At 54.2% G+C, this 25,862-nt stretch overlaps 1 protein-coding gene across 1 annotated transcript in view; it reads right to left on the reverse strand.

The window, feature by feature from the left end:
* Window positions 1-2,050: 2,050 nt before the first annotated feature.
* The window catches only part of LOC127586502 (voltage-gated potassium channel subunit beta-2-like), a 39,137-nt gene continuing 15,325 nt past the window's right edge, over window positions 2,051-25,862 (reverse strand). The window contains exons 2-13 of the mRNA XM_052044514.1: window positions 24,918-24,961; window positions 20,861-20,898; window positions 17,672-17,751; window positions 16,097-16,141; window positions 14,560-14,604; window positions 12,183-12,226; window positions 9,604-9,690; window positions 7,153-7,238; window positions 5,162-5,282; window positions 4,404-4,498; window positions 3,472-3,592; window positions 2,051-2,160 (exon numbers count right to left, since the gene is read on the reverse strand). Of these exons, the coding sequence (XP_051900474.1) occupies window positions 2,051-2,160; window positions 3,472-3,592; window positions 4,404-4,498; window positions 5,162-5,282; window positions 7,153-7,238; window positions 9,604-9,690; window positions 12,183-12,226; window positions 14,560-14,604; window positions 16,097-16,141; window positions 17,672-17,751; window positions 20,861-20,898; window positions 24,918-24,961 (916 nt within the window). The remainder of the gene's footprint in view (window positions 2,161-3,471; window positions 3,593-4,403; window positions 4,499-5,161; window positions 5,283-7,152; window positions 7,239-9,603; window positions 9,691-12,182; window positions 12,227-14,559; window positions 14,605-16,096; window positions 16,142-17,671; window positions 17,752-20,860; window positions 20,899-24,917; window positions 24,962-25,862) is intronic.

Here is a 25,862-nt window from a genome sequence, read left to right on the forward strand (position 1 = left end):
GAGGATTCTGGGGAGTGTGGAGGAGCAGAGGGATCTGGGGGTTCATATCCACAGATCCCTGAAAGTTGCCTCAAAGGTGGATAGGGTAGTTAATAAAGCTTATGGGATGTTAGCTTTCATAAGTCGGGGGATCGAATTTAAGAGCTGCGAGGTAATGATGCAGCTTTACAAAACTCTGGTTAGACCGCACTTAGAGTACTATATCCAGTTCTGGTCACCTCATTATAGGAAGGATGCCGAAGCATCGGAAAGGGTGCAGAGGAGACTTACCAGGATGCTGCCTGGTTTGGAGAGTATGGATTATGAGGAGAGACTAAGGGAGCTGGGGTTTTACTCTTTGGAGAGAAGGGGAGACATGATAGAGGTGTACAAAATATTAACGGAAATAGATAGAGTGGACAGCCAGCGCCTCCTTCCCAGGGCACCAATGCTCAATACAAGAGGGCATGGCTTTAAAGTAATGGGTGGGAAGTTCAAGGGAGATATCAGAGGGAAGTTTTTCACCCAGAGAGTGGTTGGGGCATGGAATGTGCTGCCTGGGGTGGTGGTGGTGGAGGCAGGTACATTGGTCAAGTTCAAGAGATTGTTAGATAAGCATATGGAGGAATTTAAAATAGGGGGATATATGGGAGGAAGGGGTTAGAGAGTCTTAAGCGAGGTTTAAAGGTCGGCACAACATGGTGGGCTGAAGGGCCTGTATTGTGCTGTACTGTTCTATGTTCTATGTATCAGCCTCCACCACCACCCCCGGCAGTGTGCTCCATGCACCCACCACTCTCTGTTAAAAAACTTACCTCTGACATCTCCTCCTCTGACCTTAAACGGATATCCTCTGGTATTGCCCATTGCCACCCTGGGGGAAAGGTGCTGGCTGTCCACTCTATCTATGCCCCTTGTAATCTTATACACCTCTATCAAGTCGCCTCTCATCCTGCATTGCTCCTAAGAGAAAAGCCCCAGCTCGCTCAACCTTTCCTCACAAGACATGCTCTCCAATCCAGGCAGCATCCTGGTAAATCTCCTCTGCACCCTCTCTAAAGCTTCCACATCCTTCCTATAGTGAGGCGACCAGAACTGAACACAATGGAGTATTGTGGTTCCGTTCTGGTCGCCTCATTAATAGGAATAATGAGGAAGCTTTAGAGAGGGTATAGGAAGTGTGGTCTAACCAGAGCTTATAGAGCTGCAACATTACCTCGCGGCTCTTGAACTCAATCCCCCGACTAATAAGGCCAGCACAACCCATATGCCTTCTAACAACCCTATCAATTTTGAGGGATCTATGAACTTGGATCCCAAGTTCCTCCACACTTCTAAGAGTCCTGCCATTAAACTTGTACTCCGCCTTCAAGTTCGTTCTTCCAAAGTGTATCACTTCATACTTTTCCGGATTGAACTCCATCTGCCACTTCTCCGCCCAGCTCTGCATCCTGTCTGTGTTCCTTTGTAACCTACGACAACACTATCGACAAGACCTCCAACCTGCATGTCATGAGGGTGGTGGGGATATGGAACGAGCTGCCAGGGGAAGTGCAGAGGCAGGTACAATTGCAACATTTAGAAGGCATTTGGACAGATACGTGGGTAGGACAGGTTTCGAGGGATATGGGCAAATGCAGGCAAATGGGACTGGCTCAGGCAGGCAACGGTCGGCAAGGATGAGTTGGGCCGAAGGGCCTGTTTCCGTGACTCTATGATGACAATGCAGATTTTTTATCTCGGTCTCACTTCCCTCCACGTACTCCCTATCCCAAAAATCTCGAATGCACTCAGGGATTCTTGGGGAGAGAACTTCCAAAGATTCATCACCGTCTGGGTGGAGAAGAGGTTTCTTCCCACCTCAGTCCTGAGGGGCTGACCTCTTACTCAGAGACTGAGCCCTGGTTGTAGACGCTCACCCAGGGCGAGTTCACCCTTCCTGCATCTCCCCTCGAACTCGCTAACTCTTGGTTCCGAAAGGAGACGTCACTGCGGCCTTGTAGACGGAGGACCTAAGTCCAGCTGGACTCCTGTCAGCCCCGGCCAACGTCGGGCCCCCGCGCTGATGACGTCAACGGTAAGGGACACTCACCTGAACGGCGCCGAGGTTCTCGCGCAGTTGCGCCGTGTCCGAGACTCCGAAGAGGACCGAGCTGACCGGATCGTTCCGCAGGCACCACGCTGGGGGGAGAAGACGCCAGGAAATGGGCTGTACAAATGGCTGCAGAACCACGCGAATCCCCACTGCTTAACCACTGGATCTCCCTTCGGGAGCTTCGGAATGACTCAAGTCTGCAAAGCCCGGCGGGCCCAGCTCTTCCCAGGACTCTGGACAGAATCCGAAATCCAAACCTCATCCCGCGCTCTCCCACCGTATGGAATCCCAATGGACTGAACCCTTCCCCTTTGTGCAGAATCCCAATGGATCAAAAATCACTTCCGAAAGCACAGAATCCCTGTGGATCAGACTCTTTCCTGTTCATTCTCATTGTAGAGAATCCCAGTGGAGCAGAGGTACGACATGTATAGTGAATGGTAGGGCAGGAAGGAACGTGGGTGAACCTGTGAGGTCTCTGGGATTGAGTTTCAACAGAGGGAGGGGGAGAGAGGGAGGGGGAGAGAGGGTGGGGTAGAGAGGGGGAGAGGGAGGGGGAGAGAGGGGGAAGAGAGAGAGACAGAGAGAGACTGAGAGAGCACACAGGTTTTTATGGAACGAGCTGCCAGAGGAAGCTGTAGAGGCGGGTACAGTTACAATGTGTAAAAGACACGGACGCTACATGGACAGGAAAAGTTCAGAGGGATATGGGCCAAACGCGGGCAAACAGGACTGGCTCAAGTAGGCAACTTGGTCGGCGGGGACAAGTTGGGCCGGAGGGCCTGCGTCCGTGCTGTGTAGCTCTCTATGACCCTCCTGGTCAGCTGAAGCATCATCCCCATCTCCATCCTCTTGAGCTGCCGGAGAATCTTACACACTTCAGTAAGATGACCCCCACCCCACCAACTCTGCTGAAGTCCGGATGGCGGGGAGGAGCGCTCTTGATCACCCAGTGTTCGGTGGAGAGATTTCAACAGTGTTCTCCTGGCAACCCCAGAGATCTTGGGTCAGATCTCATCGGGCACCCCCTGGGCTTCACCTGACAAATACCCCCTATGAGGAGCAGCACACAATCTGCTGGAGGAACCCAGCGGGTCGGGCAGCATCTGTGGAGGGAGATGGACAATCGACGTTTTGACTTATCCAGTCCAGATGAAGGGTCTTGACCCGAAAAATCGTCTGTCCATCTCCCTCCACAGATGCTGCCCGACCCACTGAGTCCCTCCAGCAGATTGTGTGTTGCTCCAGATTCCAGTGTCTGACGTCTCTTGGCACCATGTATAGGTCAAAGTTCACCCGTGCGTCCATCCCCCTGATTGGTGGCCAATGGCCTGTCGAGATGCCGTGCGCTGGTCACGCCAGCCACCCCACCCCTCCGCTGCCGAGCCCAGACTCACCGATCGCCAGCTGCGGCAGGGTGCAGGACATCCTCTCGGCAATCGGCTGCAGTTCCTTGAGCTTGGCTTGCTGTGATTGGCCCTCCTCGCTGGTGATCTGGTCCCGCAGCCACTCATAGCCCTGCGGGCGAGGGTGAGCAGATGAGAACAGCACCGATTGGTAGACCAGCATGGCTCTCTGACCTTCCAGCTTGGTCCTGGTCCAATCCAATAGGACAGACCAGGGGGAGCGTCTCTCTTTATCTCCTAGGAATTTTGTTTTTTTTCAAGACAACTTTACTAAAACTTCAACAAAAAAAACACGACCATCCTTGTCTGTTCTTGTCCCAGAGGCCTCCAGAGAGCCAACGGACGCCGGGTGCTCCCTCTGCAGGGACACCGGTGCACGGACGTATCTTTGGGAGAGGAGGCAGGCAGTCGGCTCAGGTGGAACCCTCAACTGCCCGCCGCCTGGACCTGTGAATGTCCCCCTCGGCCAGGCCCAGGATCAAACTGACCGGGAGATCCCCCCTCCGCACCGGGTGACCGAAGATCAGGAGTGTGCAGCCAGAACTTGAGGAGCAGCACCTTCAGAAACCCTGTGCTGCCCCTGCCCAGGGAGTGTGTGATGGAACGGCGTAGAGGGAACTTCACTCTGTGTCTGACCCTGGGAGTGTGTGACGGGACGGTGTAGAGGGAGCTTCACTCTGTGTCTGACCCCGGGAGTGTGTGACGGAACGGTGTAGAGGGAGCTTCACTCTGTGTCTGACCCCGGGAGTGTGTGATGGGACGGTGTAGAGGGAGCTTCACTCTGTGTCTGACCCCGGGAGTGTGTGATGGGACGGTGTAGAGGGAGCTTCACTCTGTGTCTGACCATAACACCAGAGAAGGACCTGAGTCCATTCTGCTGGGTTTACAGATCAGTTCCAGGAAAGACTGTGGTTGTGATTTACCTGCAGTGAAGCCCTGGAATATTCTGGAATGCAGTCTTCGTACTTCCCAGTGATGAAGCCACAGGCCAGTGGGGAACACGTGATTGTGCCGAGACCTGGAGAAACACGGAATGTGGGCTGGGATAGACACAGGTCACAGAGACAGGGAGAGAGAGAGAGAGAGAGAGGGAGGGGGGGGGGGAGAGAGAGGGGAGAGAGAGTGGGGAGAGAGTGGGGGGGAGGGGGGACAGAGAGGGGGAGGGAGAGTGATGGAAGAGGGGGTGACGTGGATAGATGGGGAAGGAGGAGAGAGCAGATGGAGGGAGAGGGATGGAGGGAGGGAGTTGGTGGTGGAGGGAGGGAGGGAGGGGCGGAGGCGGAGGGAGGGGTGGGTGCGGAGGGAGGGAGGGAGGGGCGGATGCGGAGGGAGGGGTGGGTGCGGAGGGAGGGAGGGAGGGGTGGGTGCGGAAGGAGGGAGGGAGGGGCAGAGGCGGAGGGAGGGAGGGAGGGGTGGGTGCGGAGGGAGGGAGGGAGGGGCGGAGGCGGAGGGAGGGAGGGAGGGGTGGATGCGGAGGGAGGGAGGGAGGGGCGGAGGCGGAGGGAGGGAGGGAGGTGCGGATGCGGAGGGAGGGGCGGTGGTGGAGGCGGAGGGAGGGAGGGGCGGAGGTGGAGGGAGGGAGGGAGAGGCGGAGGCGGAGGGAGGGAGGGAGGGGCAGAGGCGGAGGGAGGGAGGGAGGGGTGGATGCGGAGGAGGGAGGGGGGTTGCTGTGGGCACTCACCGATCTTGTGGTAGAGCTCGGGCAGCTGCCCCTCCACCTTGTCCCGCTGGAAGAGGTGATACTCGGGCTGCTCACAGGAGGGTGGGATCAGGTTGAACTGCCGTGCGATGGAGTAAGCCTCCTGGGGAGAGGCAGGGAGCACCGTCAGGAGATGGTGTCAGTAACGGTAGGAACTCCGGGACCACACGTCAACGCACGGCCATTCCTCGCCGCACCTCCCTCCCACCCCCCGACGTTAACCCCTTCCTGCTCTCTCTCCAACTTAAACCCTCCGGCCCTCTCCAACTTTAACCCCTTCCTGCCCTCCAACCCCTTCCTGCCCTCCTTCCTTCAACAATCGCTGTTCCGGAGACCCTCCAACTTTAACCCTTACCCCCCTCCGTCCCTCATGTTCCTTACCCCCCCTTCCCATTTTGTCCCCCATTGCCTTGAATATCTCCACCTTCATCCGACAGAAGCCCACGGAGCGTACGTTGACAAGGAATTCACCACTGGGGGGGAGGCCCATCACAACCGAGCATGCTCCTGCCCTGTGCCCACAGGATGGGGAGGTGGGGGGGGGGGGGTGCGGTGAGTAAGGAGGGGGTGAAACGGCAGCGAGGCAGGAGGGAGGGTGAATTGAGAGGGTGGGTCCGAACCACAGCCACCAGCAATCAGCAGGATGGGCTCAGCGTCCTGCTGACACAGCGGAGGTGGAGTGAGGGAGGTGGGGTGGAGTGAGGTCAGACAGGACCTGCCTTCTGGGTCTCTCCCTTGAAGGAGTACCATTCCCTTCTGGGTCTTCTGCATTGCTGCCTTAGTTAGCTCCTTTACATAGGTAGTGCAGAGAACAGACGGATATGGACATTGTGTAGGCAGAAGGGATTCGTTTAGTTAGGCGTTTAAATTTTTAAATTTTAAATTTTATTTACAGTGTGGTAACAGGCTGTTCTGGCCCAACGAGTCCATGCCGCCCATTTTAAACCCCCAAATTAACCTACCCGTACGTCTTTAGAATGTGGGAGGAAACCGGAGCACTCGGCAGAAACCCACGCAGACATGGGAGAACGTACAAACTCCTTACAGACAGCGATGGGAATCGAAACCCGATCGCTGGCGCTGTAATAGCGTTGTGCTAACCGCTACGCTTGTGGGCTGAAGGGCCTGCACTGTTCTGTGTTCCATGCCCTCTCTTTTGCCCCTCTCTGGACGGAGTAACTTCCTCCAAATGCCCTTCTGGCCTCTCGTACATCCCAAATTTCCATAATCTTCCTTTACAGCCAACCGCTCCCGAGGTCGAGCTCTGGAATTCACCCCGAGTCTCTCCACGGACCCTTCTGCCTTTGACCAGACCCTCGGTCACCTGCCCCGGTCCTTGGTCACCTGGATCGGCACGGGGGCGCGTTGGTGGGGATGCTGCCTTCCAGCTCCAGAGATCCAGGTTCGATTCCAACCTCCGGTGCTGTGTGTGTGTGTGTGTGTGTGTGTGTGTATATGTGCATGTGTGTGTTCCTGTGTCTGTTTATGTGTGTCTGTGTGTATGTCTGTGTTGCTGTTTGTGTGCACGTGTGCGTCTGTGTCTGTTTATGTTTGTCTGTGTCCATGTGTGTGTGCACATGTGTGTGTGTGTCTGTACATGTGTGTGTGTGTGTGTGTGTGTGTGTGTGTGTGTGTGTGTGCGTGCGTGTGTGGAGATTGCACACTCTCCCTGTGACTGCGTGGGCTCCCCCCTGGGTGCTCCGGTTCCCTCCCACATCCCAACGATGTGCGGGTTCGGTGGGTTAATCGGCCGCTGTAAATTGCCCCCCTAGTGTGTGGGTGAGGGGGTAGGATCTGGGGGGGAGTTGATGGGGATGTGGGGGGGGGGAATGAAATGGGAATGGTCTAGAGGGTTGTGAACCAAACGCAGGCAAAGGAGACTAGCTTAGACGGGCATTCTGGTCAGCATACACAAGATGGGCCGAAGGGCCTGCTTCTGTTCCGTACCACCGTGGTTTATTGAAGTCACTCACCATGATCTCGACGGCGCTCCACCGAGACGTCCCCCAGTACATCGCCTCCCCTTGGTTTATGAGGAAAGTCATGGCTCGGACAATCTCTGCAAAGGCAGGCGGTCACACAGTGAGCACTACCCCCACAGACAGGGCTCAGACCATCGCCACCCCCCCACACCCCGCTGCTCCCCCACAACCCGTCAATCAGAGAAAAGACATCGACTCTGCTTCTCTCTCCACGGACGCTGCCCGACGCTGGAATTCAGAAGATGCTGGAGACCGCTCCCCACGGGTCGGGCAGCATCCTTGGGGAGACAGACAGGTCAGGGACCCTTCATTGGAAGTTTGGCCTGAAACATTAACTTGGTCATCACGTCACGCAGCGCGGAAACAGGCCCTTTGGCCCATCGAGTCCGTGCTGACCATCGAACGCCTGTTTACACCGATCCCAGTTCATTCCCCCCACATCCCCATCAACTCCCCCCGGATTCTACCCCTCACCCACGCACTGGGGGGCAATTCACAGCGGCCCATTAACCCACTGAGCCTCCTTCTCAACATTTGCCGCTTTTGTTTCAGGTTTCCAGCGTCTGTGGGTTTTTGCACTCGGACTAACACCCCTGCAGGGACCCTCGACTCCTGCCGAACTCCTGCCCCACCCCCAAGTGACCCCTCCCTCATAAGGATGTAAGAAAGGAGAAGCAGTCCCCAGGGAATAAATACCTTCCACAAAGAAGATCCTCGATCGGGGAGCTGAATTTCCTGTGGATGGAAATGTCTGCGTGTGATTAAAGTGCTGGGTATTGTGTAAACACTCTGGCCCCGCACCCACTGGTAGGGGAGGGGAGGGGCTCATAACGGGAGAACCCAACAAAATGCCAGTTGTGCACAGATTTGTGGATTGGTAAATGTACCTCACACACATTCTTAAATAAGAGCACACGGATACACCCACACAAACACAGGCTCACACGAGCTTACATGTTCATGAGCCGGCAGACGTGTTCAAAAACATAAACATGTTCATATGTACACAGACACTGTCTCAGCACACACACACATGCATACACAGAGACACACACAAGTGCAAACACACACAAACATACCCACAAACAAATGCAAGCACACACACAAAACACACACACACAGACAAACACAAGCACACACACACACAGACACACACACGTACATACAAACACACACACAGACACAAACACACACACACAAACACATACACAAGCACACACACACACACACATACACACACACCCACAGAAACACACACACACACAGGTCTGCAAGATGGCGAAAGCAATGTTACATTGTCACTTATGTAACTTCTAAAACTAGAAGGCGGTGGGGTGGGATGGGATTGGATGGGATTGGATGGGATGGGACGGGACGGGACGGGGCAGGGTGGGACGAGACGGGACGGGATGGGACAGGTCGGTAGATTGTGATGGGAACGTTCGCCCCGTCCAGCGCTGACACAGGGCACCTGTGCGCGGCACTGAGTCACCGGTACCTGTGGTGGAGCGGGTGATGGGACGTCCTGTGGTTGCTGCACTCAAACCATGACATCATCTTGCAGACCCTGCCCCCACTGCAGACCCCTCCCCCACCTCAGATCCCGCCCCCACAGTCCCTGCGCCCCATCAGGCCCCGCCCCACCACAGACCCTGCCCCCAGCACCGACCACATCCCCACAGGCCCTGCCCCCACCACCGACCCCACCCCCCACAACAGACCCCACCCCCACCACCGACCCCGCCCCCACCACTGCCCCCCCACCGACCCCACCCCCACAGGCCCTGCCCCCACCCCGCCCCCACCCCCACAGGCCCTGCCCCCACCACCGACCCCACCCCCCACAACAGACCCCACCCCCACCACAGACCCCGCCCCCGCCACCGCCCCCACAGGCCCTGCCCCCACCACCGACCCCACCCCCACAGGCCCTGCCCCCACCACCGACCCCGCCCCCACTACAGACCCCGCCCCCACCACTGACCCCGCCCCCACAGGCCCCGCCCCACTACAGACCCCACTCCCACAGGCCCCACCCCCAACACTGACCCCGCCCCCACAGGCCCCGCTCCCACAAGACCCCTGCCCCCACAGTCCCTGCCCCACCACAGACCCCGCCCCCACCACAGACCCCGCCCCCACCACAGACCCCGCCCCCACCACAGACCCCACCCCCACCACAGTCCCTGCCCCACCACAGACCCCGCCCCCACCACAGACCCCACCCCCACCACAGTCCCTGCCCCACCACAGACCCCACCCCCACCACAGGCCTCACCCGACCACAGACCCCGCCCCCACCACAGACCCCGCCCCCACCACAGACCCCACCCCCACCACAGGCCTCACCCGACCACAGACCCCACCCCCACCACAGTCCCTGCCCCACCACAGACCCCACCCCCACCACAGACCCCGCCCCCCACCGCGTTCTCCACCTACCGTCCAAGGCGACGTTCACGTCGGGCCTGTTGGCAACGACGATGTCGACGTACTGGAGCTGCAGCCGCTGGAGAGAACCCCTCAACCCTGGGGGCAGAGATGCGGGTTACAGTGGGGGGTGGGGAAGGTGCCGAGATCTCGACAGGGGCAACGACACACGTCCAAGGTCACTGCTCTAACCCCGGTCTCAGTCCCCGGGCAGTGAACGCTGGGGGGGGGGGGGGGGGGCCTTGTTACTGATGCGGTCACGTCTGGGGATCCCAACACCACCACCACTGGCTCCCCATCCCCAACGGCCCTCGAACTGAGCGCCCAGGCGTGGGGCTGTTTCACAGGGCGATTAACCGCACTGCTGGGGCTGGAGTTCCAGACTCTGGGCTTCCGGGATTACGTCCACGCCCAGGTGTCCTCAGAGAGGAAGCGCGCGGTCTCCGCGGGCACCCTGGTTGAGTTCCGCACTTGGTGGGCTCCTCAGGGGATCGCGTGTGTTGTGGATGGTGAGAATGTGATTCTTCTCTGAAGTGTTATGTTGTGCGTTTAGCGGGTGTTTAGTGAGTGTTATTGCTGCAGTTCTGTAGATGCTTGGTTTGTTTCTTCTCTTTCTGTATTAGTTGTAGTGTATTGACACTAGTTGTAGTGCTTTTAGCTAATAAATGTTTCTATTATATAAAAAAAGAGCAGAGAGGGGTGTCTGGAAGAGACATGGGGAGGAGGGGATACTGCACGTCTGGCACCGGTGCAGGCAACATTCACCAGTGGGGGAGGGAGAGAGGGCGTCACAAGACAACGCTTTAGAACAGGAGGAGGATGTTTAAACCCACACTCGCAAACCTACCAAACCTGTATTTTAACCCTATTGCTCTGTGTTCCCTGCAGGTGGATAATATTGTCAGGAAGATATACAGGACACCGGCCTTCGTTAGTCAGGGTGTTGAATACAAGAGCAGGGAGGTTCTAACGTTATAAAACCTTGGTCAGACCACAGCTGGAGTCCTGGTCATTGCACTACAGGGTGGGTGTGACGGTTCCGGAGGGGATTCACCGGGATGGTGCCCGGGATGGAGCGTTTCAGTTATGGGGAGAGACAGGAGAGGCTGGGTCCGTTCTCCCTGGAGCAGAGGGGACAGGACTGAGGTCTATAAAATTCAGGGTGGCACAGATAGGGCAGACTGTAGGAAACCTTTCCCCATATCAGCGGTAGATACAACTAGAGGACGCAGATTTAGGGGGAGGGGGGAGAGTTTTAGAGGGGATTGGAGGGGGATCTTTCCCACCCGGAGCGCGGTGAGTGCCTGGAACACACTGCCGGAGAGAGAGGTGAAAGCAGAGTCACTGACGGTGTCGGGGTGAGCACTTGAATCGCCCAGGGATAGAAGGCTACGGGCCAGGTGCTGGGAGGTGGGATTAATACGGATGGGTGCCCACTGGTTGGCATGGATGTGTTGGGCCAAATGGCCTGTTTCCGTGCTTTCCTCCCCAGATGGAGCTTCAATAAGAGAGTAAACCTCCGATAATCCAGCACTCTCTGGTCTGTTGATTCCGGACTATTGGTTGTTACTCCGATTAATACCCTGACGCACTTTCCTTACACTCTTTGTACAAGTCACACACAGTCGTGTAATAAATCCTCCAGTGAACCCTGTGGGTTCAGAGGGAGGGGGAAACACACACAATCTCCAGAGCCTGGCTCCAGACACAAACCCACCCACCCACGTTAGGGGAATTAAGTGGCAATTAGTCACCAATCAATCAGATCTCTGCCTCCAAACACTGGCCTCACAGCCCCAGAGATCCGGGTTCAATCCCAACCTCCACTGCTGTGTGTGTGTGTGTGCGCGTGTGAGTGTGTGTGTGTCTGTGTAGGTGTGTGTGTGTGTGTCTGTGTGTGTATGTGGAGTTTGCACGTTCTCCCTGTGACCCCATGGGTTTCCCCCGGGTGCTCCCGGTTCCCTCCCACATGCGGGGTCAGTGGGTTAATCAGCCACTGTGAATTACCCCCCTGGTGTGTGGGTGAGGGGTAGAATCTGGGGGGAGTTGACGGGAATGTGGGGAGAATAAAACGGGATCGGTGTAAACGGGTGGTTGACGGCCAGCATGGACTCGATGGGCCGAAGGGCCTGTTTCCGAGCTGTGTGACTCCGTGACGGGGGAACGACGGATACCAGGATATATCGGAGGGGCCGGGGCTCGGAGGAGGGAAGGCTGAGGGGAAGACTTGATCGGAGGCTCCGAGGGGTTTAGCCAGAGTGGAGAGCGTGAGGCGGCTCCCGTTGGGGGAGGCGTGGAGGGCGGGAAGGGGCAGAAGGGAGGCGCGGCGTGAATCAGGAGCACCTGGCCAGCAGGTGTGGTGGAGGCGGCTTCCATTGAGGCCTTCAGGAGGAACTGGGTGAAAAAACACGGATAGAACATTGTCCACGCAGTCAGGGCCAGAGATGGAACCAGTGAGCTGCTCTGGAAGAGGGCCAGCATGCACACAACGGGACAAATGGCCTTCCTTCCACGCTGTAACCATCCAACGACCCAACAGCACTGGCTGTCAAGTAGGACCCCGCGGACGCGGCGGACGCGGGCTTGCGTACCTTCGATGATGTGCTTGCGGGAGACTCCCCTTTCCGTTTCCGCCCTACAGAAAGAAGTATAAACAGGCAGGGATATGGATCACATCTGGGCAGGTGGGGTTTAAATTGGGATCGCGGTCGGCACAGAAATCGCGGGTACAGTGGGTTCCATCACGGGTACAGCTCTCCCCACCGTCAAGGAACATCTACAAGAGGTGGCGTCTCAGGAAGGGGACATCCATCACCGGGACCCCCACCGTCCAGGCCGTGCCCTCTTCTCGATGCTGCCATCAGGCAGGAGGTACAGGAGCCTCAAGACCCTCACCTCGAGGTTCAACCACAGCTTCTTCCCCACTGCCGTCAGGGTCTCGAACCCACCTGAGAAACCCCAACACTGCCTCGCACTGGATTTGTCTCTCCCTCAACCTGCACTGGTGTCGTTATGTTTATTTTGTCATGTAAGTTATGTATGATTTACGTTAATCTTTTATGTTAACTTATGTCTGTCCTCGTCTTGTAACGTAGTGCTGCTGCAGCAGAAAGCTAACCTTCGTGGCATTTATACCCTGTGTGTGTCTACAAGAGGCTGCAGAGGGTTGTAGACTCAGCCAGCTCCATCACGGGCACAACCCTCCCCACCATCGAGGACATCTTCAAGAGGCAAGTGCCTCAAGAAGGCGGCATCCATCACTGAGGACCCTCACCACCCGGGACATGCCCTCTTCTCGTTACTACCATCGGGGAGGAGGTACAGGAGCCTGAAGACCCGCACTCAACGATTCAGGAACAGCTTCTTCCCCTCCGCCATCGGATTTCTGAACAGTCCGTGAACCCATGAACACTATCTCGTTATTCCCATTTTTCTTGCACTATTTATTTTTATAATTTATAGATTTTTGAGTCTAGTTGCTGCAAAACAACAAATTTCACGCCATATGTCAGTGATAATAAACCTGATTCTATGACAACAATAAACGAACTTGAACCAAAGAACGTGTTCCTGTTCTAAAAGTTCTCTGAGTATTTCTAGGATGACGACAGCTCTCTCCCTCCCTCTCTAAGTTCCTCCCTCCCTCACTGAGGTAGGGGTTTGCCATTCTCCCCTCTACCCCCCTCCCCTGCCACTCCCTCCCTTCCACCAGTCGATCTGCACAGGCAGAACCAAACTAAACTGTGCCCCGGTGCTGGAGGAGCTGTTGGTCTGCGGAAGGCATCGCAGCCCCACCTCAGACCTGCCCTCTACCTAGCACGGGAGGTCCATCTGGGCAGGGGTGACCAATCGTGACGTCCTGTGCCCCCGACGGTAATCCTGGGCACTCGGGGTGGGCTTGCTGGGGTACATGTGGGCTAGGGGCTGTTGGGGACCCCGGCCACCTGTCACTTCTGCGGCCGGGAGAGACGGTGCACCACGTGTACGCGGAGTGCGCGAGGTTGCAGCCCCTCTTTGAGTATCTGAAGGGGCTGCTGCTCAAGTTCTGGCTGCACTTCAGCCCGACGTTGTTGATCTGCGGTCACCTGGTGCGGCGCGGGGGATCTCCTGGCGGGTCTTCTGCTGGGCCGGGCCAAGCTGGCCATCCACGGGTCGCGGCGGTGGGCGGCCGAGGGTTCCGGCCGTCGGCCTGCCTGCCCGTCTTCCGGGCCTACGTCCGCGCGCGGGTGTCCTTGGAGAGGGAGCGCGCGGTCCCTGCAGGCAGCCTGGTCGAGTTCCGCGCTCGGTGGGCCCCTCAGGGGATCGCGTGTGTGGTGGACGGTGAGAATGTGATTCTTCTCTGAAGTGTTGCGTGTTGAGTTTAGCGGGTGTTGTGCTGTGTGTTGCGTTTAGCAGGTGTGTTGCGTGTTGCGTTTCGCGGGTGTTTAGTTAGTGTTATTTTGCTGTAATTAGCTGTTTAGTTTCTCTTCTGTATTAGTTGTAGTGTTTTGACACTGGTTGTCTTTTGTAGAGCTTTCAGTTAATAAACGTTTATATATATAAAAAAAAGGAGCTGTTGGGGACCTGGGCTGTGGCTTGGGGGGGGGAATGGGGCAGGAGGGCCGGGATTTGGGGGAAAACGGGAACTTCCCTTGCAATAAATGCTTCATAATCTCCCGGGTGGTCCCCACCCTGAGTGAGACTGACCCTCCTCTCCCGAAAGTTGCTCAAGACCTGACCACATCACAGGCCCCAGGGGGCAATTAGCTGTAAGGGGCGATTAGCAAGGATGATTACCCCACCAGTGGATGGGGTGTATGGCTGGCAACGCCAGCATTTATTCCCCATCCCTAACTGCCCCCTGAACTGAGGAGAGGGTTGAGCACTTTGGGCAGTCGAAAAGAACTGACACAGGAAACACTCGGCGGGTCAGTCAGTGTCTGCAGAGGGAGGAGAGCCGAGTTAAGGCTGCAGGTGGATGATACTCACTGTCCGCCCCAGTAGAGCTTGGTGGAGATGACAAAACTGGACCGTCTGTGGGGGAACAGAAAGAACCACAAGAGAAACTCGCACTGACGGAACCAAAGGATCCCCAAATCCCAGGTAAACGAACAAAAATTAAGGGGAAACTGTGCTCGTCCAAGTTACCAGCAGCGTCTGTCAGATTACTTACTTTCCTCGCTTTATAAAGTGTCAGTCAGACCACATCTGGGATATTGTGAGCAGTTTTGGGCCCCGTATCTAAGGAAGGATGTGCTGGCCCTGGAGAGGGTCCAGAGGAGGTTCACAAGAACGATCCCGGGAATGAAAGGGTTAACGTACGAGGAGCGTTTGACATCTCTGGGCCTGTACTCCATGGAGTTCAGAAGGATGAAGGGGGGGAGATCTCATTGAAACCTCCCAGATGCTGAAAGGCCTGGATAGAGTGGATGTGGAGAGGATGTTTCCATCAGTGGGAGAGTCCGGGATCCGAGGGCACAGCCTCAGAATAAAGGGACGTCCCTTTAGAACTGAGATGAGGAGGAATTTCCTCAGCCAGAGGGTGGTGAATCTGTGGAATCCGTTGCCACAAGAGGGCTGTGGAGGCCAAGTCACGGGGGGTATTTAAGGCAGAGATTGATGGGTTCTGGACTGGTGAGGGGGTTCAGGGTTACGGGGAGAAGGCGGGAGAATGGGGTTGAAACAAAACAGCCATGATCGCTTGGTGGAGCAGACTCGATGGGCCAAATGGCCTAGTTCCGTGCCTTATGGCCATTCGGCCCATCGAGTCTATGCCGGCCCTCAGCACTGTCCCATCAGTTCCATTTACTTCCCTGTCACACCCATTCTCCCCACATTTCCATCAACTTCCCCACCCCCCCACCCCAGATTCTACCCCCTCACCCACACACAAGGGGGACAATTAACCCACCGACCCCGCACGTCGTCGGGATGTGGGAGGGAACCGGAGCACCCGGGGGAAACCCACGGGGTTACAGGGAGAACATGCAAACTCCACACACACACACACACACACACACACACACACACACACACACACACAATCACACTCAATCACACTCACACTCACACACAATCACACTCACACTCAATCACACACAATCACACTCACACACACACACGCTCACACAGACACACGCTCACACTCACAGACACACGCTCACACTCACACACACTCACACACAATCACACTCACACAGACACACGCTCACACAGACACTCACACACACTCACACCCACACTCACACACAATCACACACAGACACACTCACACACACACACAGCGCCGGAGGTCAGGATCGAACCTGTATCTCTGGGGCTGCGAGGCGGCAGCGGGTCAGTAAATAAGCCTTGGTGGGCCAAAGGGGCTGAATGACACTGTGAGCAAATATCCTCTGTGGCGGAAATCTGGGAGGAGTTCAGGGGCTGTTGGGATTGCTCATCAAGGAACCAGCATGGACCTGAGGGGCCAAGTGGCCTCCTTCTGTGTAATTATATAAGATAAAAACGTTAAGATCACCCTTACCTCCAGCCTTTCTTCTTAATGATGTTTCCCAGTGTGGCTTCGGCCCTGGTGTGGGACAACGGACGAAGCAATTGAGAGTGAGACGGAGAGTACAGCGCAGGAACAGGTCCTACTGCCCACACATCCAGGATCAGATCAGTTTACCGTCAGAGACACCAGGGTGCAAGGAAATTCCTTGCCCGTGTGGAGCTCACAGAGTGAACGTTAATCGGTAGTCACGGTAGTGTAGCAGAATGTTGTGCCTCTGATGCTGTGCGCCTGCGATGCTGCTGCAAGTAAGTTTTTCATTGCACCTGTGCACACACGGACTTGTGCACGGGACAGTAAACTCGACTTTGCTTTACTGAGCAGTCTCTTGTGCCTCTGGTCATCGCTCAGCTTTCTTCTCTCCATTAGTACAGTCTGAACCTCTGGGCCTGTCCCACAGCCCTCTGTTAGCCACGCACAACACAGACAACGACGCCTAATCACCCTCTAATTGCCCCCACCGACCCTTGACCTGACCTCCCCCCTCACACAGACGTTCCTTTTGCTCCCTGCTCCCCCCCCCACCCCCCCCACCACCTTCTCTATGTCTGTGTTCCTCCAAGTTTAGATGGAGGGGCGATCTTTCTGAAACACCTCAGATCCCGAGGGGACGTGACGTGGTCGGTGTGGAGATGTTCCCACTGGTGGGAGAGTCTTGGATGAGGGGACAGGATTGGGGGGGTCGGTTACTTAACACTGAGGTGTGTCAGGACTTCTCACAGACGGTGGGGAATCTCTGGCGTTCTCTGCCCCAGAGGGTGGTGGAGGATGGATCACTGGGGGGGGAGGTGGATAGATTTTTGGGAAGGTCGGGGGATTGAGGGCTGTGGCACAGAAGGGGAGACCTGCGGCAGATCACTAACGGGACAGCAGGGGCAGGTTTGAGGGGCCGAGTGGCCTACTCCTGCTCTCGTGTGCCCTTGCAAACTTAAAACTACCTTCCTTCTCCCCCCTCCAGTTCCCCAGTTGTGACGAAGGGTCCTGGATCTGAGACTTTGTTGGTTCCTGGCACTGGTTCCTTCTCCACAGACGCTGCCCAACCTGCGGAGTATTGGTAACGTTTTCTGGTTTTATTTCAGGTGCGAGGTTTGATGTTGGGGAGGGGGGGGGAGGAGTGTGGGGGGTGTCAGGGGTGATTCCCAGGGTCCCAGAATGGGACTGCCACCGGCGAGGAGGTACAGGAGCCTGAAGACCCACAGTCAACGATTCAGGAAGAGCTTCGTCCCCTCCGCCATCAGATTTCTGAACGGTCCGTGAACCCATGGACACTGCCTCGTTATTCCTCTTTTGTGCTATTTATTTTTGTAACTGATAGTAATTTTTTGGTCTTGCACTGTACTGTTGCCACAAAACAACACATTTCACGACGTACGTCAGTGATAAGAAATCTGTGAGTGTTGGGGTGCTCTGGGTCTTACACTCGGGAGCTGGGGGACTTCTGGATCATTGAAAATGGAAGTGATGGACAACAAGTTGACAACCCGAATCTCCCTCCCCCCCTTCCTGCCCCCACCCTCGGGAAGTCTGCGGGAACTGAACACAACTTACTTGCCCGAAGCGTAGATCTCCGAGGTATCGAACAGGTTGATGCCACTCTCGTAGGCGACTGTCAGGATGTCCTCGGCAACCTGTGGAGCAAGGTTTGCGCAGAGCGTGAGCAAACAATGCACAGCAAGATCCCAGCAGATGCTGGGGTATTGAAGAGGGGTAGGGTGGGGTGGGGTGGGTGCTCCCTGTCCTGCTTTGGATATTGCTGTGGGATCTCCTTCATTGTCCTCAGGACCTTGGCTCAGCATCGTTCATCAGTGCTCGATCCCTGGAGATGGACTTAAACTAAAGGAGGCCATTAAGCCCAGTGGGTTCATGCTAGCTCGCAGAAGATCAATCCCCTTCCTCTCCACTTTAATCTCTCCCACCTGCCGCCAACTCAGTGTCGTCTACATGGATTTTAGTAAGGCGTTTGACAAGGTCCCTCATGGGAGGCTCACCCAGAAGATTAAGGTGCATGGGATCCACGGTGAGTTAACCATTTTGATTCAGAACTGGCTTGTCCATAGATGACAGAGGGTAGTGGTCAATGGGACTTATTCTGGCTGGAGGTGTGTGGCTAGTGGTGTTCCGCAGGGATCTGTACTGGGACCTCTGCCGTTGGTGATGTATATAAATGACCTGGATGAAAATATGGATTGGGTGGGTTAGTAAGTTCGCAGACGATACAAAGATTGGTGGTGTTGTGGATAGTGTAGAAGATTGCCAAACAATACAGTGGGATATAGGTCAGTTGCAGATATGGGCGGAGAAATGGCAGATGGAGTTTAATCTGGCCAAATGTGAAGTGTTGTACTTTGGGAGATCAAATGTAAAGTCACAGTACACAGTTAATGGCAGGATCCTTAAACAGTGTTGAAATACAGAGGGATCTTGGGGTCCAAGTCCATAGCTCCCTGAAAGTGGCTGCACAGGTTGATGAGGCGGTAAAGAAGGCGTCTGGCGTGCTTGCATTTACTAGTCGAGGCACTGAGTTCAAGAGTCAGGAAGTCATGTTGCAGCTTTATAAAACTCTAGTTAGGCTGCATGTGGAGTATTGCATTCAGTTCTGGTCGCAGGCTTTGGAGAGGGTGCAGAGGTTCACCAGGATGCTGCCTGGATTAGAGGGCATGAGCTGTAAGGAGAGGTTGGACAAACTTGGGTTGTTTTCTCTGGAGTGTCGGAGGCTGAGGGGAGACCTGACAGAGGTTTATAAGATTAGGAGAGGCATAGACAGCTGGTATCTTTTACCCAGGGTGGAAATGTCTAATACCAGAGGGCATGCATTTGAGGTGAGAGGGGGTAAGTTCAAAGGAGATGTGTGGGGCAAGAGATGGTGGGTGCCTGGAATGTGCTGCCAGGGGTGGGGGTGGAGGCAGATACGATAGAGGCGTTTAAGAGGCTCTTAGATACACACATGGATGTGCAGGGAATGGAGGGATACGTACCTTGTGCAGGCAGAAGGGATTAGTTTAGTTTGGCACAACATTGTGGGCCGAAGGGCCTGTTCCTGTGCTGTACTGTCCTGTGTCCTAAATCCCCTCTGCCACCTACCTGCACAAGGGATAACTTACAGTGGCTAATGTTACAAGTTACCAGCGGTGTATGAAGTATAATATACAAGTTACCAGCACGTCTTAGGGCTTAGAGTTGTCTCCCCTGGGTGACCACGGTGATCCGTTTGGTAAGCTGGAGGTGTGAAGTGCTAACAAGTGCCAACACCCCCAGCAATGAAGTAAATACCCACCATGAGGCCTAGTAGTGAGGCTCACCTGCCAATCTTTCTTCCCTGCTCTCCTCATTATTGAGATAAGCCATTTGGCCCTTTGAGACTGTCCCACAGCATTCCCATCAGTCTTGCTTCATATAACCTGTCCCTTCTCAACCCCTCCCCCACCCCCGGGTTCTAGCCCTCACCCACACACTAAGGGGGGCAACTTACAGCGGCCAATTAACCCACCGACCCCGCATGTCGTTGGGATGTGGGAGGGAACCGGGGCACCCGGGGGGGGGGGGAGGGGGGACACAGGGAGAACATGCAAACTCCATGCAGACAGCGCTGGAGGTCGGGATTGAAGCTGGGTCTCTGGGGCTGTGAGGCAGCGGCACTACCCGCTGCGCCACTGGGCCGCTCCCCCAACCTGGTGACTGGGAGGCATACCAAGAGCAGCAAATGTGCGAGGGGCAACAGAATCAACCGGAGAGTATTTCTCAATAACATTTAGCTGCCCTGGGGTCACGTGAGCTCCTAAAAAGCAGATAATTAAAAAATTGTGAAGTGAAGCGAAAGATTCTAGACCTAATTGTCCACCTTGTCTTGTTCCCCTTCTTGAGTAGAAAGGTCAGGAAAACATGTTGCAGCTGTAAAAAAAAATTGGTTCAATTCTGGTCACCCCATTACAGGAAGGATGTGGAGGCTTTGGAGAGGGTGCAGAAGAGGTTCACCAGGATGCTGCCTGGATTAGAGGGCGTGATCCATAAGGAGAGGTTGGACAAACTTGGGTTGTTTTCTCTGGAGCGGCAGAGGCTGAGGGGAGACCTGATAGAGGTTTATAAGGTTATGAGAGGCACAGAAAGACAGTCAGAATCTTTCTCCCAGGGTCAAAATGTCCAATACCAGAGGGCGTGCATTGAAGGTGAGAGGGGGTAGGTTTAAAGGAGATGTGGGGGGCAAGTTTTTTACACAGAGAGTGGTGGGTGCCTGGAATGTGCTGCCAGGGGTGGTGGTGGAGGCAGATCTGATAGAGACATTTAAGAGGCCTTTTGACAGACACATGAATGTGCAGGTAGTGGAGGGATGTGGATCACGTGCAGGCAGAACAGATCTAGTTTAATTTGGCGTCGTGTTCGGCACAGACATCGTGGGCCGAAAGGCCTGTTCCTGTGCTGTTCTATGAATAAGACAGCATTCTGAATTAAAGGATGTTCTCTTGTTAGCCTGACCTCAGTGTGTGATGGCACTTGTAGCAATGCCAGACACTGTACTGGTGACGAGGATGGCTTGTTGCTATCTTGGAGGCCTACAGGAGACAGGGATCAGGTGGGGTGAGGATAGAACAGTGGCTGGGATCTTGGTGCGGTGCCTAGACAAGGGAGATACGTCCGTGAGGGAAAAATGCCCGCCTTCTCTTCCCCTCTTCCTATTCCTCTGGGACTGCAAGAGAGGCCTTTTCCCAAGCGAGCGGGTACCCAGCCCCACGGAGCACTGACCTCTTCCGAAATCTGGGAGCCAATGGTCACCCAGCTTCCTGTGAACAGATGAACAACACGCCAATGAGTTCCTGCCGCAGTGGTACTGAGGCAAAGTCTGACACTGACTTGCGAAGATCTCCACTCCACCCAACACCACCCCAGTTCCTTGCCCTCCCGCCTTCTCCGTTGACACCCACCCCACTCCCCAACATCCTCCTCATTCTCTGCCCACCCTTCCCCATCCTCTCCCAACGCAAGTGGCGTCACAGGTAGACGGGACGGTGAGGGAGGCATTTGGCAGGCTGGCCTTCATCAGTCACGGCATCGAGTACAGGAGCTGGAAGGTTATGTTGAAGTTTTACAAGATGCTGGTGAGGCCGCACTTGGAGTACTGTGTTCTGTTATGGTTGCCCTGCTATAGGAAAGATGCCATTACGCTGTATAATTTAAATAATTTGTGCTTGTATTGGTATTGGTTTATTATTGTCACTTGTACTGAGGTACAGTGAAAAGCTTGTCTTACAAACCGATCGTGCAGGTCAATTCATTACACAGTGCGGTTACATTGAGTTAGTACAGAGTGCATTGAGGTAGTACAGGTAAAAACAATAACAGTACAGAGTAAAGTGTCACAGCTACAGAGAAAGTGCAGTGCAATAAGGTGCAGGGTCACAACAAGGTAGATCGTGAGGTCAGAGTCCATCTCATTGTATAAGGGAACCGTTCAATAGTCTTATCACAGTGGGGTAGAAGCTGTCCTTGAACCTGGTGGTACGTGCCCTCAGGCTCCTGTATCTTCTACCCGATGGAAGAGGAGAGAAGAGAGGATGTCTGTAACGTACTGTGCTGTTGCTGCAAAAAGCTCATTTCATGGCATTTATACCCTGGGTATGTATGCCCATGACAATAAACTTGAACTGGAACTTGAACTTGGACATGAAATGCAAGGGGAGGATCTTGTGACTAATGGTGGAGATAGAAGGGGCATCAGCAAGTCCATAGCCCCACGTACCAGGGATGAGATCAGTTGTACACGGTGTTGGTGAGGCCACAACTGGAGTACTGGCCACAGTGTTGGTTCCCCTACCTAACGAAAGGATCTAGTAGCGTTGGAGGCAGCCCAACAGAGAGTCACCAGAGTAACTCCTGGGATGAGAGGGTTCTCCTACCAAGAGAGGATGGACAGTTTGCATTTATATTCCTTAGAAGAATGAGGGGTGACCTTATTCAAGTATGTAAGATCCCATTAGGTTAGCATTCATTTCGCGAGGACTAGAATATAAAAGCAAGGATGTAATGCTGAGGCTTTATAACGTGTTGTTCAGACCACATTTGGAGTATTGTGAGCAGTTTTGGGCCCCGTATCTAGGGAAGGATGTGCTGGCCCTGGAGAGGGTCCAGAGGAGGTTCACAAGAATGATCCCGGGAATGAAAGGGTTAATGTATGAGGAGCATTTGATGTCTCTGGGCCTGTACTCACTGGAGTTTAGAAAGATGAGGGGGAATCTCGCTGAATATTGAAAGGCCTGGGCAGAGTGGATGTGGAGAGGATGTTTCCAGCACTGGGAGAGTCCAGGATCCGAGGGCACAGCCTCAGAATAAAGGGACGTCCCCTTAGAACTGAGATGAGGAGGAATTTCTTCAGCCTGAGGGTGGTGAATCTGTGGAATCCGTTGCCACAGACGGCTGTGGAGGCCAAGTCATTGGGGGTATTTAAAGCAGAAGTTGGTAGGTTCTTGATTAGTGAGGACGTCAAAGGTTACGGGGAGAAGGCAGGAGAATGGGGTTGAGAGGGAAAAATAAATCAGCCATGATTGAATGGCGGAGCAGACTCGATGGGCCGAATGGCCTAATTCCGCTCCTGTGTCTTATCCCGAGGCGATGTGACAGGATGGATGTTGAGATGTTTCCACCTGTGGGAGAGTCACGAACAAGGGCCTGACAGAAGTTCATCAGATTATGAGAGGCATAGATAGGGTAGACAGTCCGAATCTGTTCCCCAGGGTAGAAATGTCTAATACTAGAGGACATGCATTTAAGGTGAGAGGGGGAGAGTTTAAAGGAGACGAGGGGGGGCAAGTTCTTTTACACAGAGAGTGGTGGGTGCCTGGAATGGGCTGCCAGGGGAGGTGGTGGAGGCAGATTTGACAGAGGCGGTTAAGATGATATTAGACAGACACATGAATGTGCAGGGGATGGAGGGATGTGGATCACGTGCAGGCAGGAGAGGTTTAATTTAATTTGGCTCATGTTTGGCACAGACATTGTGGGCTGAAGGGCCCGTTCCTGTGTTGTACTGTTCCATGTCCTATGGCATAATAGTGTAGCGGTTAGCACAACACTATTGCAGCACCAGCGACCCGGGTTCAATTCCCGCCGCTGTCTGTGAGGAGTTTGTATGTTCTCCCCGTGTCTGCGTGGGTTTCCTCCGGGTGCTCCGGTTTCCTCCCACATTCCAAAGACGTACGGGTTAGGAAGCTGTGGGCATGCTATGTTGGCGCCGGAAGTGTGGCGACACTTGCGGGCTGCCCCCAGAGCACTCTCAGAAATGCAAAAAGACGATTTCACTGTGTTTCGATGTACGTGACTAATAAATAAATATCTTATCTTAAATACAACAGGGAAATGTCTTTCTCTACGTTCATTACACCAGCGATTCAATACATAACTCTTACAGAGTGTCAACACCACTCACGTTTCCTCCTTAACAATGCGTCAGTGAAATGTTATCACTTGAACGAACCTCTCATACACGAATTCATGATCTCCCAATCTACCTCGTCATGGCCCTTGCACTTGTCTGCCTGCACTGCACTTTCTCTGAGACTGCAACAGTATATTCTGCATTCTGTTTTCTTTTTACTACCTCGATGTACTTACGTAGAACCATAGAACCACAGAACACTACAGCACAGAAAACAGGCCATTTGGCCCTTCTAGTCTGTGCCAAAACTTTATTCCGCTAGTCCCATTGACCTGCACCCAGTCCATAACCCTCCAGACCTCTCCCGTCCATATATCTATGCAATTTATTCTTAAAACTTAAGAGTGAGCCTGCATTTACCACGTCAGACAGCAGCCTGTTCCACACTCCCACCACTCTCTGAGGCTCCCCCTAATGTTCCCCCTAAATCTTTCCCCTTTCACCCTAAAGTCATGTCCTCTCGTACTTATCTCTCCTATTCTAGGTGGAAAGAGACTGCTTGCATTTACTCTGTCTCTACCGCTCATAATTTTGTAAACCTCTGTCAAATCTCCCCTCATTCTTCTACACTCCAAGGAATAAAGTCCTAACCTGTTCAATCTTTCCCTGTAACTCAACTCCTGAAGACCCAGCAACATTCTAGTAAATCTCCTCTGCACTCTTTCAATCTTACTGATATCCTTCCTATAGTTAGGTGACCAGAACTGCACACAATTTTTTTTTTGTCTGGATGCACGCCAAAAAAAGCTTGGTGGTGGAGGCAGATACGATAGTGGTGCTTAAGAGGCTTTTAGGTGGACACATGAATATGGAGGGATATGGATCTTGTGCAGGCAAAAGAGAATCAGCATTGTGTTCGACCATTATGGGCCAAAGGGTCTGTTCCTGTGCTGTACTATTCAGTGTTCTGTGTAAAGGGACATTGTTACAGAACAAGGGGTTGGTCATTTAAAACTGAGGTGTGTAGAAATTTCTCTCAGAGGGTGGTGAACCTCTGGAATTCTCTGTCCCCCAGCTGGCAGGAGTCCGGATCACTGGATATATTTCAGGCGGAGATAGATAAATGTTTGAAAGAGCGGGGTGATGGGGAATTGGCACAGAAGAGTCCAGCATAGATCAGCCGTGACCACAGAATTGAGGGGCCGATTGTTGGTCCAACTTTAGCCTGAGTGATGGCACTTGAGCAACACCTGAGGTCCCACACTTAGGTCCTCAGTCCGCTGCCCTTCTAGGTTTTCAGCCCTCGCTATTAACCCTTGCACGCCCTCCATTGAGCCCACTGCTCTCTCTCACGTTCACACATGTGTACGTGCGCACGCACACACACACAAACACACTTATTATTCTGTATAAGACTGGTTATGTACTCACCAATACCCAAACAAGAGATTCGAAGTCCAGATTTCCCGAGATTCCTGTAAAAGGAAGGCATGGAATATTTTATAAATGTTGTCAGCAACAACGGGAGCATCAGCTGTAACAGTGGGGGCTTGGTAACTGGTTTATTATTGTCACATGTACCGAGATAAAGTGAGGGCTTTTGTTTGTGAGCCATCCAGACAGATCATTCCGTGCATTGAAGTAGTTAAAAGAAAAGCAGAATAAAGTGTTACAGTTACAGAGAAAGTGCAGTGCAGGCAGACAATAAGGTGCAAGGGCTACGATGAGGTAGATTGAGAGATCTTTATCGTATAAGAGATGCACTCAAGAGTCTTATAACAGCGGGAGAGCAGCTGTCCTTGAGCCTGGTGGTACGCGTTCTCAAGCTGTTGTATCTTCTGCCCGATGGGACGGCGGGGAGAAGACAGAATGTCCGGGGTGGGAGGGGTCCTTGATTATGGGACAGTGCAGAGGGAGATTCGTTGTGTGTCTAACCACAGCTGGAATACAGCTGGCTGGACATGGGTCATTCCTGACGCACCCCTCCTCCAAAGTGAAGGGGCCACCAAATGTGGCCCGAGTCCAAGCGCACATAGAGTCCCGTAAAGGTGTTCACGATCCACCGCGTCGGACCCCCTCTCCTGGTCGAGGGAGAGAACAGCAATGGAGAGACCAGGTCCGGGAACCAAATGGATGCTGTCCTGGATGGACCAGCCCGGGACTGTGTAGGACTGGGTGGGGTGGATCAGCATGGGAGCCCAGATGGGTGGACAGGACCCAGGCAAAGATCTTGTGGTCCGTGCTGTGGAGAGAGACCGGTTACTCAAGAGGTGGACCTTGATCAGCTGGGTAAGTGAGCCGAGGAGCGGCAAATGGTGTTCGATTCAGATAAGTTTGAGGGAAGTCAAATCGGGGGCCGGACTTTCACAGTAAATA

Source organism: Pristis pectinata, chromosome 37 (assembly GCF_009764475.1).
Source record: "Pristis pectinata isolate sPriPec2 chromosome 37, sPriPec2.1.pri, whole genome shotgun sequence".
NCBI classification, from domain to species: domain Eukaryota; kingdom Metazoa; phylum Chordata; class Chondrichthyes; order Rhinopristiformes; family Pristidae; genus Pristis; species Pristis pectinata.